Below are 20,613 nucleotides of genomic sequence, written 5' to 3'. Positions count from 1 at the left end.
ATTGTGTCCCTTATCATAATTGACAGTTTGACGTAAAACTGGGTCACATGACCACTAGGGAGGTATGTAAATGGATAAGAGGTCACCTTTCACATATGCTTGCTGGAAGGGAAACACATTTAAAGGAAGTTTCAGTCAAAACAATGACAATATGCAAATGTTAAGTTTTATGGGCTTCTTTCAATTAACAGAGGCTATAGCAGAGTCTCCTATTACACTTTCCAAAAAACATATCTACTTTCACTAGCAATCACAGAAGCTTGAAACTGAAGTCAGACAGCCACTTTTTAAATAGAAGAATACAAAACCTGTTTAAATATTAATCTGTAAAAATTATTCAGACTGTGATTAAAGATAGAGCTGTTGACTACAGGTTTTTAAAGTATGCAGGATTTGCATACCTGAAACTCTACATGATGGTTGTGCTTGGAAGTTGCCCAGTTTAAACTGAAAAGGTAACTATAGTGAAATCCAGCTCTTGGGTAGAACTTCACACCAGTACGTCTCACAGCACTGGCAAGTGCAAACCAAAATAACTTCCTTGGAATTTTACAGAGGGCAGAACAGTAACAGGGAGGTGGATGACTTTCAGGCAGGTTGGGAGAGTTAGGAGAAGCACTCAGTCTACTGCTCTGCTTCTTCTTGGGCCTGTGGCCCCTTCCCATGGCATAGCTGAGGCAGGTGAGGCAGTTGCTCTGTCTCCCTGGAGAAACACTTGCAGTGGGCTTTGTGCTGTCTGCTACTTCATGAGTATAGCAGTGAGGACATATTGCAGGGATGAGAGACCCCTGCAGCTCCACGTGTCAGGAAATGGCTGGGCTGCCTGTGAGGTTTTGCCATCTGCTGCAAGGCTGGGCATCCTTTTCCACTTCAGAATACAGACCTATGTTCTTTTCTGTGTGGTTACGTGAGAGATAAATAAAAAAATCACTGATACTGTTTCGAGGATGGAAGTTGTTATTGAAGTGGGATTCATATGGCTTTCCTTACTGAAAATGACAAAGCTGTGGGACTGAAGAGCAGACCTGTCCAACACGCTTCTAGGAAAGACTTTTCACCATGTCATATGCCAAATCAGGTAATTTATTTTGCATTCATAGCATATTTTTGAGAAAGTTAGTAATGTTTTTAGCATTTATTAAATGTCTTATGAGGACTATTTCTTAAGTCCCTCTACTGAGGAATTTAAGTTTTCTCAAGTAGCCTTCAAGTAGTTTCCTGCTGCTCCCTTTAACATGTCCTGCAGTGAAACTCTTTTAAGTGGATTACTGTGGGTGAGAGTCAATGTGCCTTCTCATCTCCAGCTAACACCATGGCATGATTTTAGAAGTCACTTAAGATACTTTGAGGACTATAACTAACCAGAAAGCTTTTAGCATGACTCCAGACAACATATAGCACTCAAAATACTGTACTGAAGTGCCCTACATCCTTCAAAATCTTGGTACTCATGTCAGGTCTGTGCCCTCAGGCTTTCCATACTGGGCTGTCTGGACATCCTCCAAGGGCAGTATTTCACTGCTGCTGTGAACAGATGTCTTCTTCCATCAAATGGAGCCAGGCTTCATAGGGGTCTTTTAAGCTTCTCCAACCTTTTTACCCAGAAAGCACTCAACACGTGTGAGGGATACAGAAGCAGACTTTGAAAGTGATATTTGTTCATACTTTCAAAATTATGTCTAAATCTTAGACATCCTGATCTCTAAGCAGAGAGAGTTTGGGAGAGGAAATTTTATGTGAGGGAGAAGATGACCATTTTCTTGGCACGTTAGTTTTTGAAGACAACATGGTAGCTATGTGAAGCTGCTGAGGAGTGTGGAGCAATAGTTTTTAACATTGGGAAGGTGGTTTTCAGCACAGATGATGCAGTCCTGGGCTTATCACAGAACCCCTTGTCATATAGACCTGCAGTTCTTCAAGGTGTTGTCAATATTCCAAGTATGGCAGAGTTGGTGCAGTGAATAGAACTACAGTTTACACTAACTATAAGTCTGGTGTAGCATGATTCTTCATATACATGTGCATGTATGTGTCTACAACATATATATAAAATGCGCATGTTCTATTATTACCATTACTGTATTTAGATGTATATGTATTGAGGTACGTATGACCGTATATAATATGAAGTATGTAATTACTAACATTTATGAAAAAGGTTTGAAAAGCACTTTTTGGAGCTTTGTTAATGATAAATTTAACACATTAACTGTATATGTCGAAAGTTCTCATAGAGACTTTGGGAAGAATATAATGATTTAGTGCAGAAGCTGATTTACTAAAATGTAATGTATCAATCCCTTACTGTTTCCGCCAAATGGCAAATGCACTATGGTTCTATAGCAAACTAAGTGCTTGCCAGATTTTTGAGCTAGACCTAAGGGCATAAAATAATTTGGTAACACTAAGTTTGTGATTTTAGTATTTTTATAGTTCTAATCAGCCAAAGGTCTTTTATTTGTAGATAATTGTATTTTCTGAAAGAAGAAAACAGGGGGGTGGGGCTTAACCTTTCAGTCTTGTGTTTCAGCTGGAAGTGAGTTTTTATAACTAAGTTATAAAGCTTTCAAATATACATCTGTAATGGAGATGATGACATTCTTAAGGATTATAGTGGAAATATACTATACATTAACTGAGCTGACATATTTTACTACGTCTTCAATATTAAAATCAGGTTTACAATACTGTTTTGTATAGTGACTAAACCAAATATTCACTTACCCCTTTATTTAAACATATATAATGTATTATTCCCAGTTACCTCTAGCAAACTTTTTGACTGCATGTTTCCTTTCTTGGTTAATTTCATGTGGTTTAGTCATGGTTTTAATGGCCTTTAGAAGGTCCCTTGGAGTTCTTTATATAACGAACAAGAAACAATCCCTATGAAAACATCAGAGACTAACACTTCTATTTCTCAGACCTTAACAGCAGGAAGCTTATCAGTCTGACAGTCAGACAGGGTCAGGTCTGCAATATTGTCTTGTCCTCAGCATTTGTATTTTTCAGGAAAAGACTGCAATTAATTGAACTCCTGTGAAAATAGTTTATTGTAGTTTATTTACTGTATCCTTTACTATCTAAATACTGTGAATACAGATAGAGAAAACTAAAATACATCGAATGCAATTAAACTCAGCAACATTATCTTCATTCAGAGTGCTGTATCATATATAATGATACAGCAATTTATATACAGCGTGACTATACAGAGGTTAAAATGTATGTTTTCTTTTCAAGCCAGATAAGTTCACTTTCTTAAACTTAAAAATAAGCAGTATATCTTTTCAATAAATCTGTTAACACTATAGGGCAGCTGTTAAATAAACAGAGCTATAGAGGGTTACTTGAACGATCCATGAAGGCAGAACTGATGATTTGAGGATCTGGGAAGAATTTGTTTTGGCTAACATTTAATACATTCCTCATTATATTAAAATGCAATAAAGTATTTTAAATGCTATTACTCTGAGTCTAAAGCAAGAGTAGATTATTTTATCACCTCTTGCTAAGTAATACCACTTTTAGAAACACTAAATTAATAAACTTAGATTACAAAATACCTTTACCCTTCTTAAATAGCAAGATAAGGACACACAGTTTTTTTAATTTGGGCAGATTTTCTATAAATTGCATGTCTTCTATGTTTCACGAAATGCATGCTACAACATATTGATTATATTTGATCTTAATACACATTATATAGAGCATTGCTTAAAGAAAACAGCATTTTTATTTCCTTTCTTAAAGTATCTCGCTATTGATTATTAACATTTCCTTTTATTCCAGCTCAGTTTGTAATCTAATAATGGCTAATTGTTATGTGCTAAACACTAGTTACTCTTTTATGCTTTATTAATAGAGGAGCATATTAAAGTAGTATTATCTTAAGCAAATCTACAGGCATTTGTTTCTCAGAATAAGTTATTTTTCTTTGTTTGTTTTCTTCTATTTTTAAAGTTACTTTTTAGGAAACTAAGGCTTTTGCCATGTACAGTACTAGTTTGCATGTATTCATTTAAATACTAAAAACTGTAGTACTGCTCGATCCATATCTGACTGCTAGGTTTCAATTGACAGCTGAGAATTTGTGACTGGACCATGAATCAAAACGGCAGGCATTTATACCCCAGTGCCAGTGAGGATACATTGGGAATTACTTGGCAAAGGTAACATTTTAATTATTTCCACCCCTACACCACCTCTAAAAAAGTTGCATTGAGCTACAGTATCTGTTTTAGCAAGCTTCCAGAGGAGTATGTGACAGCATTTGATGAAAACAGGCGTGTAACATTTCTCCCATCCACATTCAGGTTATCTTTAGTGTAAGCTGAATTTAGAAACTACCTTAATTAAGCACCTGTAATGAGAATGCTGTGCTGTCAAATGCAAAGGGTTTGTAAATTTAAGGGAATACTGATTTTAGGCTTTAAAAATAAAAATGTCATTTGCAGAATTAATGGTCATATGTTGGGGGGCTTAGTGTTAATACAAAGAAAATGGTGCTGTTAGAGGTATAAATGAGTATAATAACTGTCTGAGGTGGTGGTGGTTTTGGACAATGAATAACTATACTATTCATAGAGACTTTCCTGACTTATTGGCTGGTGTAGATTTAGGTCACTAACATGTACACGAAGGTAAGGTATAAACCATCTTATTTCTCAACTAAATAACAGAATAATTAGGAATGATTTACACAAAATAGAGTTTCTTTTTGTATGAATAAAAAGCAAACACAATAAACTCCATTAACCTTTGATACATATTAAATAATAATTATTATAAATGATTATCTTTTACATCTCTTGGTATATAATAAATTACGGTAACAGTAGAGGGGTGTGTGTGTGCCTAAATAGGTGTGTAAACAAATCTGTCTGATTGTGATACATCAGTTTTTCATCCCTTTCATGTGCAAGGTTGTCTGCAACACTCAACGCTTAATGGAGTTGTACATGTAAAGCCTGTGTTTTGGGAGCCTGTCAGATGAAGTATTAGCTACTCACTCTCAAAATAATTCTCTATACTTTTTGGACACTTGTATGCTCATGAAAGGATACATCCTTCTGAATAGTTTGCCCATGTATAAGTGGGAGTGTGAGTGTGTATATATATTATGTAGAAAATACCTTTTGATGGACTGTATTGTACTATGGATTGCTAGAAGGCTTGGGGTTTTTGAGTATCAACTTGGAAAGGTAATTATGAAATTTGAAAGTTGGTGCTATTTACAAATCTGAAGATTAAATGCCTTGAATATTATTGCTTTATTTTTTACTCTTTGCAATTTTTCTGAAATAATATTTAAAATCTGGAAGAATTATCGTGGAAAAGCAAGGTGTTGTCATTCCTTCCCTTATAGATTAAATGGCACAATGGAAAATTAGCTAATGGATTCACCTCATGTTCTCAAGGGCTGTGATTCACATTATAAATCCCCACCACGCAGTAATTGCCACAGTTTTCAATGTACTGCCAAGAGTGAATCCAAACTGAGCTAGTATAGCACAGAGGGGGTGATTTATTCTCCCACTAGAAAGGGTGTTGCTTTTTCAGGGCATTGACAGATGTTAGGAAATTATATGACAACTGCCAATCTAGGAATATCCTTGAATGGTTTTAATCAGTCATCACTCAAGCCCCCTTTAATGCAATGCCAGTTTATACCCACTGAAGCACTGTCCCAGTGTTTGCTGAATTCTGTTTTTCAGTACCCATCACACAGGATCCTTGGGCATAAATTATGAAGAGAAAGGAGGGAAGAAGATTTCTAGGTGATGTCCAAGCAAACTTTGATGATGAATACAAGCATGCTCCATGATCCACTCACCTTTATAGACAAAACTGCTTTGCAGGTTGCTCCCAGAGTGCTGCTTGCCACTTTGACCCTACCAACATACAAAAGTGCTGCCAGATGAGGTTGGACACAAATTCTGCCACTCTTTACAGGTCCAGGCTATGCTTACTTGGCCTCGAATTAAGCACAGCCTTGGAGGACAAAGAAATAAACTGTTAGTTCTCCCTAAGTAGATGGTTTTAGGATTTGGGCTTTGGAATAGAACATTCTTCAAATCCTGTGTAGGTGAGGATTTAAGAAGAGAAATGATACCTGCACAGGCTAAGGAGCAATAAACCCTTTCAACACTAAAACTGACACTAAAAAAAATAACGTATTGCAAAAGTAATTGTTGGTCATTGGCAAAGAAACATATTCTAGCCCAGACAGTCAAATTTCCCCCCACAAAATGGTTTGATAAATGTTTGATTGTGTGACTTCCTCAAATTTGCAGTGCTCATTTTGATAGTAATTGACAGTGAAACAATGTTAGTTGTCCTGTTTCTACAGAAATCAGGTAGCAGGGTGGCCAAGCTGAAAGCTTTGTCATAGAGAATCGTTGGTGAACCACACCTTGGAAACTTGGGGATAGTGAATGATGATAAAACCTCTGTTATTTATGTGTTCTTTGTCTTGTTAGTAGTTGCCTATCATACCTGATACTAGATATGATACATAGATTTCAAAATATGATACAGGGGTATAAAAATACATTTTCTGGGTTTTTCTATCCATATAAAATTATGTATCTGTTGGTATTTAAAGTCCCAGGTATAAGACAGTAGTGGTCCATATGCCAAAGACTGAACTTTGCAAAAAAAAAAAAAGGAGACTATGAATAATGCAAGACAAAAAAATCCCCAAACCACAAAACTATAAGTCATTGATGCACCATTTTCTTCAAAACCAGACTTGCAAGGAATAGTGATAATAAAAACTAGATTAATATTTTGCCTAGCTGAGTTAAACATTCTGTTTAAAGGAAATACTTATATAGAACATCCTGTGAGCATACTAAAAATAAAAGGGAAAAAACCCCAGTTATTTAGTCAGGTATTGGAAGTAGTAATTTTTATTTTGCTTCTGATACCCTAACCATCTACAATTATTTTTTTTGTTGTTTACTTACAATTTTTATAGTACATATTTTATTATGTCTGCTGAACTTTGAACAGCATTTAAGCACATCAATAAAATTAACTTCTCAAGTAGTTTTAAGATAATTTAGGTCTTTTTTTTTACTGTGGATATGAAGAAGATACTCAGAATCCATTTAAAAAAACCCCAAAGCTTCTTTTGTTATAACCACAGTTCTGGGATAATAACTGTTTTCGTAGAGACAGAAGGTGAGGGGAAGCTGTAAAAGTCTTTAATACAGTTTCAGTCACTGTGTGAGAGCAAGAGCATATGCAACAAGTAAACTGAAGACATGAGAGAGAGAAAAAAAGTGTGCATGTGTGCGTGTAAGTCTGATAACATGAGCTTTAGCCTGAGTCTCAGCCACTCATTATGCCATTGATATTAATTCCAGTGGGACCACTCATAAAAGCCAGCATGATGGGTCTCTTTTAGAGCATGTTGAGTATTTGCAAGTCTTTCACAGACTGTAAGCAAATTTTCATTGCCAAAGTGTACATTTTAACTCAAGTATTGCCAAATATAATTAATTCCCAAGTATTGTTATTTATATTAATTTTTTAAACAATTTTGTTGTGTTAGTTTTATGGGTTAACTGTTACTTTAACATTACATTTACACTACCCAGGCAAATGGTTAGCATTTCCTGCTTTTGGTCTGTTATCTTGACACATAAGCCTAGTACAACATCTGGTTTGTTCCTGAAGATGCTGAGGGGAGCTCTGTTCTCAGAGTGCTGAATTTCTTCCTCAGCCCTAGCTGTAGGGGTGTTCAGCTTTCCAAGCATCATTTTTTCCCCCCAGCACCACTCTGGGTTTATCATAATAACGCTGATAAGGCAATCAAATAGGATACTCTTTGATTCGTGAAAGAAGTAGGAGGGGAAATGAGAGTGAGTGCAGATTGTTTCTGTAGCACAGTACCTTGTGTGTGTTTGATATCGAGCAAACACACAGCTAAAGTAACACAGCAGCATTGCTGTGGCAAGCACGTTTTGGCAAACACAGACACCTGTTAGAGCAATGGTTCATACCCTCCGCCCCTGCCCCTCCTCAATGCCCTTGGGCAATGTTTTGGAATAGAAGTATAAAGTCATTACAATTTAAGAACAAAAATGTTGACGTATCCTGATTGTAAAATATTCATAGAAAGAAAATCTAATGATTTCTGGTCTTTATCAGTTTAAATTGCTAACTCTAACAGTTTTGCCCAACTCTGTAATGCAGAAAGATGTGCAGAACATTATGTTTCCTTTCCATCTAGGCAAACATCTTCAGAACACTTCCTAAGAAATTAATTGCATTCAAGCCAGACTTGCATGCTGCCATCCCACAGGAAATGGGTCAGCAATCCATTAAGATGCCATTAGATAATCTAATTTGGAACTTAATCTCTAAATTAACCATGCTCCATACTTGAAGCATACTTGAGAGAAAGAAAAAAAGTTTATGTTTGAATCGATAGGGGAGCTGAAGCGTGAAGAAGGCTGTTTGTTTTTTCTGTAGCTGTGGTCACGTCTCAAGCCGTCTGGTAACCAGGAGAAACCAGACATGATGTAATTCCAGATTGAACTTGAACTTCAGGGACTTAGAATGGGGGAACAATGGACCATACGAATCAATAATGTCCATTTTCCACATGATTATGTTTGGAGCTTTAAGTTAACCTTTATGGGAGAAGCAGTAAGAACCGCAGTGTGACCAAAATGAATGAGGTGATCCAGAAGAAAGATGTTAGTAAAGAAAACAACTTCAGTGATATTTTCTGAGCAGCACTGCAGATTCCAGCAGGATTAGAAAAGTTCCCGCTTTGCAGTGAACTGGTTGCCTGTTCTGAGCACTCTTTGTTCACTTAGGTAGGACAAACTTAATCTTATGTTTCCTGTCAGATGAGTTTTGGCAGCACTGCTAGGGAAGGAGGAGCATATTATAGAGAATAGTGTAAACTGTACCTTTAACCCCTTGATTACTCCAGTTTTCTACTTCTTGATTATCTTAACTCCAGTTGTTTCTTTTGAAGCAGTAAAACTACACTGTTGGTTTGCTTTTTCTGGTGGGTTTTTTTTGTTTGTTTGTTTGGGTTTTTTGGTGCAGTTAGGATTATCTGCATTATTGTTTAGTCATGCTAATTTGATAAAGTTTTAGCAATAATTTTTTTAAGTGCTAAGGTAAAATACCTAACAGATTAAAATTAGAAATGGTAATATTTGGGGAAAAAAGCAGTGTAGATGTGAAAAGTGGAGTCAGTTTTTCATAGGTGACTGAGTGGTCTCTGGTAACCTGATCCCATGTTCTCTGCAGTTTGGCAGCCCGCCACTTGGTCATAGCCTCCTTTGTGCATGTGCATGTTTGCAAACCTCCTTCAGCCCTGTCCCTGCACCAAACACTCATTCATGCATGGTCCAGAACACAGCATGGACATGGGCCCTTCTCCTGCTGTGGATTTTCTGTGTTAGTGATGGGCTCTGTGGCCTCTTCTTGATCTTTCCTTACCTTTTTTTGTTACACTATCACAAAAAGGGTCTGTGGGGAACAGAATAAGTATACTTACAGCAGAATTCCCTTTTCCCTCCTCTAGGCATAAATCAGCAGGTCTTTACCTCCTCCATCTGCTAGATGGGTGGTATGTGCCCACTAAACTATAAAAGTCATCCTAAAGTAAGCTGAAGGCTAGCACAATTGCGTTTCCAAAGTTCTTAAGAGCTTAACAATTTGAAATGGTAAAGTTCCCTGTGGGCAAGCACTTGCTTAGTACAGAGATAGACAGACCTTGCTTGGTGACTTGCTAGTGCCACTTGTCTCGACATTGAAGGCATTTCTGTTTTTCTGTCCAAAGACTGACCTGGCATGATCTTATCTACCTTGTCTAAGGTAGTGTGTTCATGCACAGGGTAGTAAAACTGCAAGAAGGGAATAACTGGTTTAGGTATACTTTCCGAATGATGAAATACTCTTACAGACTTCTGAAGCTGTAATAGAAAGAAGGTAGTAACTGGTGGAAAATGAGAATTTTAAAATCCTTCAGATTTACTCAGGTCTGATTGGATTTATTTTTTATTGCATTTAGTTAATTGTTTAATATTATTATACCCTTTATGTTATTATAACCTCCAAAGTGGCCTGTATATACAATGTTAGTACTGCTTGTGGTCTATTCCAGTAATATTTTAATCAGAAGTTCTTGAAACAGCAGTTATTATCTTTAAGAGGAAATCATGGCAGAAATCTTGATTGAATTAACATGTGAAAGCTGTAATGGAAGCTGTAATGGTGAATGTTAACCCTGTGGGATGCTTGCAGAATTTTCCTTTGCTATTTTTATTACATTTGAACAGATGAATACATTATACTTGCCATGGATAGAGAGGGAACTGATGACTATATAACGCACCTGATAGTCTAGTTATGGTGAGAGAAAACTGTTTCTGGTAGTGAAATGAGGTATAAAGCTTCAGGAAGGTGGTCCTTCAAACCATACTCTCACAAATGCTACTAGTCTGAATCTCACAGCAATATCTGATGGTGCTTCTCATGTAATTTTCTTCAAAACTTAGCCTAGAGCAGGCTTTTTTGAGATCTCACTTCATATTTCAAGAGACAGATATTTATATTATAACCTCTGTCGGTGCAGGACTCACAGATTTGCTCAGGAGCAGTGAGCTGGAGAGTGTGGTAGACCTGCTTTATTCCACTCATACTTACAAAGCTTTTTTTATCTGAAGGAACAGCCACATGAACAGAGAGACATCTCATTAACATCTGCAAGGACAACCAGCTTGACTGTGTCCTGGGCAATGGAAAGAATTTTGGCTTCCCCCATGTTGAGGCACTTATTGAACAGAGACAGAGCACATTGCCACTGCTTTTGTGAAACTGAAGGCTAGAAGTTTACCTGGGACTTAATGCAAACTGCTGGATAGTGGTGAAGGGAAAGGTGTTTTCCCCTTTCCTGCTGTTACCACTCCTGTGGTAACTCCTGACTTTGCAGTCAGCAGTAACAGATGCTTTTACTAGGATGCTCTGCAGAGAAACTGTAGATGGTTTCCATGGCAGAAGCTAAACTGTGATGATCACAGACAGAGGTCCCTTCAGAGCAGGTTTGAGAAAGTTGACAGGGGACCTTGCTCTTCTGGGCTGTCAGTGTGGCATGACTGCATGCAGGAACACTGGGAAGTTACAAAGCACAGTGTGGCTCATATGGTAGCTGAAAGTTAGTTAAATTTACTGTAAATGTAATGGGGTATGTGGGAATGTTGGATAGACAGCCATGCATATGCAGCTTTGCAGAGCCTGAGTTATTTTTTTAGTTATTCTTTGCATCATAGCTGTTCTCAGAGTTTTGTGCTGTGATTAGTGCTATTCACCTCAGTAACTTTTATTCAGGTTTCTTCTTTTGTATGCAGTAAACACTTGGCGATGGTATTAGGAGTGGGGTGGCCCAAGAGAGAGTTACATCTAGCTGCAGTATGATAAGGTTAATTTCTAAAATACAAGTGGATCTCGTCAAGCTTTGAAGATGGTAGTTTATGAAATGTTATCAAACAGAGGGGATGGATGGCCTGTCCTTCCCGACTGCAAGCGGGGCCAGCTGCTGCCTAGTGGGTGTGCATAGATCATGGACTTCAGCCCACCTTCAGAGGTGTCAGAGTGATGGCTTTTCCAGCCACCATATCAGATGGCGTGTAGCTGTCCTGGTGCCACAGGTGCTCCATTGCTGGCGCCACCATCTCTGGCGCTGTGCAAGCAGCACAAGAAGCTTCCAAAACTCCTGTGGGATCCACACAGTGTTAACATGGGACATTTGTTACTCCACAAGGATTCATAAGCAGCATTGATGAATTTGTTGCAATCCACATTTTTGTCATGGTCATAATGTAAGGCTTAAAGGTTTCCATAAACACCTGTATTAAATTTATAGGTCATATGGAAAAAAACAGTTCTATTAGTCACTTGCTACAATTTATTTTTATTGAGCACTTTCCACAAAATCAAGATCTCTGTCTCCTATATGAAGTAGTAGATAGGGAAGTTTATTAGTCTAATCCCAATGTGTATTCCCAAGTAAGCTGCTGTGTTTGTGGAAACATCTAGTGTGAAGAACTTGATACAATGAAATACAGAGGAAGTGTTGGTTTGGATGCTGTGTATTCAGTTCTGGTCTTAGTTTTTTGGCAACTATTGCTGACATAATGATGCTGGTTTTCTTCTGAATAAATTTAACAAGACTTTCTCTAAAGTCCATTATTTCTGGGTTGCCAGAAACACATCTGAGGAAAAGGCTGCTCAGGATCTGCTATGGATACTGAATAGAGGCAGCTGAGGTCTTTGAGTATCCATCTTGCAAATACTGTTCGGTATGGCACCTACTACTGGATGGTGCCTGGTAAACATGTGAATGCCATTGGGACTTAAGCTTCTTAGTGACAGAGTACTTTTGAAACAATGACTTAAGTTCCAAAGTCATTGAACTGCCTTTGAAAATATTTTCTTTCTCAGATGTCTGTTGAAAAATTTATGGTACTTGCTGCTACCCTTGACTCATGGCTACCTTTGGCTGCAAGTTTTACATGATTGGGCCTTGTGTTATCCAGTGTTCCTTAGACACTGATACCTTTTGGGAAAAATCTGTAAAGAAAGCAGATTATTTGAACATTAAAGGTCCTCTTGTTCTCATTGGGACACACACACCTCAGAGGCACCTCTTGGGACTGAGACAAGATAAACTGCCAGGCTGTAAAAGGTTAGGAAATCACACAGGAAGCTTAACCAGTGAACTTTTATATTGTGTTCTTGAAAAGAGCAAACCTGTACACTGTAGTGTATTTCAGTAGTGCTTGAATAACATCTGTGGTGCCATATAGTGTCACTTGTACGGTTTAGTTGTTCTGCTCTATATATTTGTGTATGAAATTTTTGGGGGCTTTCATATACAGGTCACTTAGTGTAAGACAGCAGTAATACTGCTTGCAACTGAGATCAACACAATTATTTTTCTTTCAAAGAAGTCATACTTTCAGAAAGAAAACTGTGAAGTAGAACCTCAAGTAATTTTCACATACTTGGTTTCTTATTTTATCTTAAGTAGTGCTATTAATAATGAATATTAGCTTAACCCTGATTCAAATTCATTGTGCTCTAGTTTTTGCAACCTGTTTAATTTATGTTTTGTTGTTTGTTTTTTTTTTTTTTTTTCTTTCCTCTCTCTCTCTCTCTCCCTTTATCCCTTCCCCTTTTCAACAGTCCTGGTACCTGGGCTAGCTTGGTTCCTTTTCAAGTATCAAATAGGACACCGATCCTGCCGACAAATGTCCCAAATTATGGTTTGAACATAATTGGAGAGCCTTTCCTTCAAGCAGAAACAAGCAACTGAGGGAAAAAAATAATAAAAAAAGCAAAAATAAAAAAGGAAAAAAGAAAGGAAGACAGGACAAGAAAAGAAACTGAAGAAAGAAGAAAAATTAGACCAGCAATCGCAGCTCTTACAATCACTAATTTCCTTATGGTTGAAACTGAAATGACATATAAAAGGGTAGATGATATTTCACTGATGGGTAGAGTGCTGCCCCTGCTAAGTAGCCTTTGTTATATGAAGTCCGCTGGGAAATAGATGTTCTGTCTCTGACAATATATTTTAACTGACTTTCTAGATGCCTTAATATTTGCATGATAAGCTAGTTTTATTGGTTTAGTATTCTTGTTGTTTACGCATGGGATCACTATTCCTGGTTATCTCACAAAACAAAGGCTAGGCAGCAGCAACAGAGCTGCAGGAGGATAAGGGCCGTGAGCCAGCCATTTTCTCAACACTCTGATTTCTAAATGTTTTAAAAATAAGCTTTGTAGCCTTTAGTTGTCAGTATGGATTTATTAAACTTTGGCCCTTAATTCAGCCTTTTCTAGTGTGTTATGCAGTTGAAGTTTTCAAACAGTATGAACACACAGGCTCTATGGAAGAAATGCCTCTACGTAGGTAAAAGTGTTATTTCCTCATGCAACAGTAAAAAAGAAAAGGAAAAAAGTGAACATTTTCCCCACTAAAGAAACACTTACAGAGGCAAGTGCAATTTAAAAATCATATCTAAGGGGTCATCACTATAAGTCCTTCAGCCCTTGGACTCTAAATTGAGGGGATTAAAAATAGAAATTAAAATTGCTTTGAACAAACTTTTTTTTCCCCTCAGTTTTTGAGGGCATTAAAAGGCATTAAATCAAGACAAATCATGTCCTTGAGAAAAAGAAATCAATGGAAACACAGCACTTATGTTGGTTTAGCTGCTGCCTCCACAGAGGGGTAGGATTTATTTATTTAAAGTTACTGGTTGCATCAAGAACCCATAGGGTTTATATGTTTCTGTAAAATCTGCATCATAGAGACAAAGAGATAGGCAAATCCATGTCACAAGGGCAAAGCTTACCGTTTACAAACTGGTAATACCAGGATGGGGATATGTTATATTTAAATAATGCACTCTTAATGTAAGTCTAATTACAGGGTGCTGAAAACTTGCATGGTGCTTTCAGAAGTTAGCCTTGTTCAACAATTTTCACATATTGACAGAAATATAATGTGCATGGGCAGACATTTTGCCTCTATGTCTCTTTAAAAAAAATAATTAAAATACTCTTTCCAGTAATCCTAATTTGCACGAAGATATAATGTCCACATTACGTGCCTTGCCTTGAAATCTAAAAAAATGGAAAAAAAAAAACAAAAAGAAAAAAAAACCACAAAAAAATTGACATCACTACACTTGTTTTGCTGCATTTATTATAATTTTAAATCTTTACCATTTTTATGACAAAATATTTTGTACTCCAGATAGGAAAAAAGTGTGACATCATGGATTTTTTAGACAGTTATACCTTTATCTCACATTTATAAAGCATATCATGGCTGTGTATAGTTGCCGCTTAAAAATTGTAATCGACCAGCAATATTTTCAGTATTTTGGTGTTTTTTCTATTAACCTTTCATGTTTTTCATCTTCCAATTAATATTGGGGGGAGGGGATACAAATTTATACGAATTATGCAATACCAAGTTTTGCCTATGTAGGTAGTGCTTTTAGCTGTATTGGTTATTATAGGTAAGTACACAGATTTAAAGGAAAAAAAAAATAATAATGTATGCTTTTTTTGTTTGTTTTAATTGACCAAAGTGGGTACTGCTATTTTTGCAGTGTGATGAGGTCCTTTTCTGTACTGAGAGGTGGACAGGGGATTTTTTTTTATACATACATATATATATATTCTGGGGTGGGGTGGGGAGGATTTTTAACACTTTACAGTGTAGCTGTGAAGCAGTGCACCCTTAGCCAGGCAAGGGCTGCAAAGCGACTGTTCTGCCTACTGTGACAAACTTTCAAATCGGTTCCCTCTTTTTAACTTCCCACCTGGGGTGCAAGCTGAAATCATTTCTGGATTTAAAAAATAAATAATGAATTCTGTTGGAGGCAGACTTGACTTGAGGAAATTGTTTAAGTTTTTTTTCTTGAGAAAGAGAGAGAGAGACGCACAGAGAGAGAGAAAGAGGTCAAGACCCACAGTGAGATGAACCCTTTTCCATTCTGGCAAAGATACTGCATCCTAAAGCATTCATGTTAGAAAATGGTTTTAGCTCAGAGTGACAAAGACACTTGCTTTGTCTAGGAAATGCATGCACAGGGCCAAAATCTTTGCTGGCATAATTCCACTGACTCCAGTTGACTCAGGAGTTGCTCCTGCAGAGAATTTGCCTCCCTTAGTCTGCTTGACTGGTAAATATTCTTTTTTTTTCCTCTACTTTGAAACATTCTTCCCCCCCCCCCCCCCCCCCCAAGTTTCTTAACTCACACCATCTGAAATACAATTTTGAGCCTGCTCAGACTGTGTCAGAGGCTTGCAGTGTCTTCTCATACAGCAGGTCAGATGGAGAGCTCTGGGCTGTAGTGGGGAAGGAGTTTCTTAATGCATGGAACAGACTACGATGTAAATAAAAGTGCATTTCCAGTAAAATCACACTTTTCATATCAGCAGTGGGCCTGTTGCTGGAGACCTCCTATGCAGCAGGGATCTTTGTGATGTATGGCTCCACACAGGGTGAATTTTTCTTAAAAGCACATCCTTTTATTAGGGTGCAAGCAGAGAAGGGTACAGACTTACGAATACGGGATACCCTGGTGTGAAAATTCATCCCTTTGCAGTTGTCTCTGCATTTTGGAGATTTTCCTACCCTGGAGCAGCCATGGAGGTGCAGCTCCAGCACAGCAGCCCCACTGAGAGCTTGACAGTGGCACACTGAAGTCAGTCCCTTCTGGTTCCAGCCAGCTCGTGGCAGCTTGTAAGCCATGGTGGTGGCATGTCCCCATGGCTCCAGCCAGAGATGGAGCTGTAGAAAAACAAATCATTGAGTTTAACTTATAGCTAAGCTGAAAAAAAGAAAATCCAACATAAAAAGATGATACCAAAAGAAAATGAAAATCACCTTTATGTTGCTCTTTTTCTGAGCCCTGTAGAACGTGAATTTATCCACTAAGCACATAACTATTAAGATTACCAAAATGTACTGGACCCACCCAGAGTACACTTCAGTCTCTGGCCTGGTAAAATAGAGTCTGTATTGTCCTTTCTGCACATCACTGATACTGAGCAGTTCAGGAGCAGAGGGGTGTGCTGGAAGCCTGTCCTTGATTAGTGCCATTAGCAAGGTGCCCGCCCTTAGCTTTAAATAGCACACCAGGATGAAACTGAAACAAGTTCAGGCTTCACAGTGCAATAGTCAAAATGATGATTGCCCCTGTAGGAAGCTGGATGCCTTTAAGAGAGCTTTTTTGTTATCTCTGACTTCCTGTATGAAAAAGTCTGAGCTTACAGATGCAATATTTTAAAAAGAAAACTCCTTCCTTGCATTTGAATAAATTGGGTTGTTAAGAAACTGTGAGTGTTTTCTACCTGCCTCTCTAATAGAAGAGCCTGTTTGGAAGAAAATGAACTTTTCATTTATTGTAAGTTTGGTTTGGGTTGTTTGGTGTGTGCGTTTTTTTAGTTTGTTTTTTATTTTTCTATTTTTTAAGTTCAGCAGTCAAAAGATTAAGATGAGATTGAGAACTCAAATCCAGTCTCTGGCCTCCTCCTTCAACAGGAAGTGTATTCTGACTAAATCAAGCCACCCCGTTCTATGTGCACTGTTCTGCCTTTATTAAGTTGCTTTGCAGCCCTAGCCTCATGGCTGTGCCACTGAAGTGTGTTTCCCCTGGAGTGACATGAACGTTTGAGGCTTGACTAAGGAAAAAAAAAGGCAGTGAAGGAGACTGTACATAAAGACATGGCAAAAATATTAATTATAGCAATATAGTTGTGGGGTGATGTTCAGGTGGGCAGCTCCATTGAGAATATGTGAATGAATTTGTGAAGCTGCAAGTAGCGAGAAGAAAGTAGGATCTTATGAATGAACCGCCTACCTTGTAGACAGTAATTTGTACACTGTATAGTTTTGTTAAGAATTTTTTTTTTATTAAAATACCCTTGTTTGTAAAGCTAACTTTTTAACAATTATAATGGAAATGCATGTAATTTCCATTTTTAAAGTAAACAAGAATATTCCTTGTTTGGAAACTGGACTTGGGTTAAAACTCTCCAGTTTCTTAATTTATGTATTAAAAAAAAAATCTGTCCATGTTAGGAGTTATTTCGCAGATTCCTGTGCTTGAAAAGCATAGGTTACTAATCCTTTAAAAATGTAAATGGAGAAAAGTTATATTTTATGAAGGTTATTTTGTTGTATTTAGTATTGGAAAAGTTGGTTTTCAGAACATTTCAAAATGTTGGAAGCACCACTGTCTTTTTATTAGTATATATGGCCTTTAGCAAAAGTTTTTGTGATTGTTACATGATGGTATTTAAGATTAGGTTCACAGAGCAATTCAGGATAGGCAGAGAACTAAAACAGTACTTATGTCTCACATAGCTGTGTCCTCAGGGAGCAGAATTTTGGATTTGCAACTTGTAGCTTCATAAGGACTTAATGAAAGAGATTGCACAAAGACATACTCAGCTGTGACACCAGAGTGTGTTCTGTACCTAAATCTAAATTATATTTACTGTGTGAGGTTATGAAGGCTGCAGAAAGTTATCCCATATTCAGTGTACAGTATTCACCTTTAATGAAACAACTCTCTAATGTTGCTGGCAGTAAGGCCCCAAGCATGACATCCAATATAGTTTACATGATCCTGTCAAGGTCTTTTGTTAACATTAACCAGCTGCATGCTCCTGGACTTTTTTATTGGGTTTCTATAGAAAACTTTAGAAAAAAAAGAGTAAAATCATATGTGGGCTGATCAAGTTAAACAGGAAAAGCTCAAAGTTGAATGTTCTACTCCACGCTGAAGGAGCTGAAAACTGCCTCCTTCTTATTTGCACTTTCTGCTAGTTCCCCAGTTTTTTCTAACTGCTCAAAATTGTGTGGGTGTGGTGGAGCACTGCAGTTGGAGGATAACACGGACCACTGATTTTGCCCTTTAACCCTGCACAATGACCTTTGCATCAGCCAAACATTGCCATGACAACTCTGTACTGTTTCCATGCCACAGCTCTGTTGGTCACATTGTTAATAGTAAAGGGGACAAGTTGGAGACGGTCAATTTTTACATTTTTTTGTTGCAATTTTTTCTTCAATGGTTGTAAGTAGTTGTTGTTTTTTTTTGTTTTTTTGTTTTTTTTTTTTTTTTATGATAAAAGGGTTCACTAGTTATTACTCTTTAGAAATATCTGTGTGTTGCAATTCAAATGTATGTTGAATTTGTGAAAAGGGCTTCAGTGCCACTAGCATCATAATATCCTAGAATAAGCCTTTGATACTTTTATTGCATGATATGGTAACAGTAAAACAAAAGGTGGCCTAAATAAATGGAGAGCAGTGTGAGCTAGTGACACTAAAGCCAGTCTTTGTATTACTGTATTTTTGACAGAATGGTTTTGAAAACTGTGCTACAGGGACTGATGTGGCAAATGTATCTCTATATGCAGAAGGAAGTTTTTTAAGAAGTATGGCTTATTATGCATTATTCATTGAGGGCATTGAAGTTGCATGGACTGATAAAAGTTGATGCAAAATGAGAAAGAAATAAAAACCAGCAAAATGTTTACCAAAAAACTCAAACAAATGAGCAGTGCCTGTTCAATTTCACAGTCTCTGTTGAGTTCAGTTGTAAATATGTTTCAGATAACATTTTCTTCAAAAAAAAAAAATCTCTACAACATTGTAGAATGTGAGGGGTTCCTCAATCCCAGGCATAGGCTTCTCAAGAGCTGCATTAGATTATGTCTTCATCAAGCTGTTAATTTGTGCTTATATCATATAGAACTTTTAGTAAGCTGGGAAGAGGCACCCCATCTCAATGATACTTCTCTGAGAACAACTTTTGTAGGGCTGTGTGTTTCTTTAGATACATTTAGTACAACTGTAGGTGACAAGTAGTCAGTTGTTGCTTGCTAGCTACACACCAGGGTTGATCCATTTTAAAACTTCTGGCATTTTTCCCCATACTGTAGGCCATAAATCCTGAATGTTACATTTTAATTAAAAAGGAGGTGCATGCACAGTCTTTGTGTAATGAACCTTCACTAGTAGGATGTGTTACAGTACAGCTACTTAATTTCAGAATTAGGGCCCTCTGGCATCAGACCTGTTTCTAGACTAAGTGTTAATAAAAGTGTTTATTGTGCCTGGTTGGAGGATAATAATGTTCTTTTTGGTACTTTTTTTTTAGGTTACAAATGAACTCAACTGCCACAAGTTTTAAACTGGTGTAAATCAAGCTTGACTTAATGTGATTGTTACTGTTATATCCAGCCTATACTGCTAGCAGCTGCTCATACTGCAGTCAATTACTGGAAGCGGATATATTTCCTATGCAAAAACTGTTTAAACAATAAAAATGAGCTATGCTACAGACCCTGGTCTTATGTTTTCTTTTCTATCTTTAAGAGTCATAATTTGTAATATCTTAGAAACTAACATTAAACTTTGTACCCTGATAGCATGGCACAACTTAATGGAGTTTTGTGTATACTTGGTTTAGATTTAACATATTTTTTTGCATACATTTCATTTTGGCTTAGTGGTTACACTGAGAAAGAAGGAGAACAGAAACAAAAGTAGATATAATCAGATAATCAGCTCAATTTAAAAGTTTATATTTAGTTTTCATCATCATGTTTTACCAGCCCTGGTAATTATACAGGTGACCTGAACTGCTTCTCCTGTGATGTAAGATTGAGCGTGATAGCAGAAAGGCAGGAGATCTCTGTTTTCTTTCAATGTTATTGACTTGTGACAGACAGTAAATCTTTAATTTCTTAACAGCCTTCATGATAACAGTTTCATTAAATAAAGACAGCAAGATCCAATCTTCCCAAAATTCTTCCTGACTTCAGAAAGCTATGTTTTGCATCAAGGTCTTTGAACTCTACAAAAGAATTCTTTTTCACAGGTGTGAATTAGCTGTATATATGGGATGTTTCATTCAGCTCATGTTCCTGGAAATGCCTTGTTTTCTCCTTATACTGTTAGGAATCCATAAACCAGTAGCAACAGTGAGCAAGTAGCATGAATATGATCAAGAAATGACTGACTGAATCAGAGTGTAAAGACTT

At 37.2% G+C, this 20,613-nt stretch overlaps 1 protein-coding gene across 5 annotated transcripts in view; it reads left to right on the top strand.

Moving 5' to 3' along the window:
• The window catches only part of NFIB (nuclear factor I B), a 279,688-nt gene extending 259,776 nt beyond the window's left edge, over positions 1 to 19,912 (top strand). For 4 of the 5 annotated variants that reach the window (XM_074855642.1, XM_074855641.1, XM_074855644.1 and 1 more), the window contains exons 11-12: positions 4,084 to 4,172; positions 13,219 to 19,912. In XM_074855642.1, the coding sequence (XP_074711743.1) occupies positions 4,084 to 4,172; positions 13,219 to 13,348 (219 nt within the window). In that variant the 3' untranslated portion in view covers positions 13,349 to 19,912. The remainder of the gene's footprint in view (positions 1 to 4,083; positions 4,173 to 13,218) is intronic. The other variant, XM_074855645.1, reaches the window with a different exon arrangement.
• The last annotated feature ends 701 nt before the right edge of the window (positions 19,913 to 20,613 follow it).

The sequence above is a fragment of the Strix uralensis genome, chromosome Z (genome assembly GCF_047716275.1).
Source record: "Strix uralensis isolate ZFMK-TIS-50842 chromosome Z, bStrUra1, whole genome shotgun sequence".
In the NCBI taxonomy this organism is placed as follows: domain Eukaryota; kingdom Metazoa; phylum Chordata; class Aves; order Strigiformes; family Strigidae; genus Strix; species Strix uralensis.
This window is presented reverse-complemented; position numbering and strand designations above follow the sequence as displayed.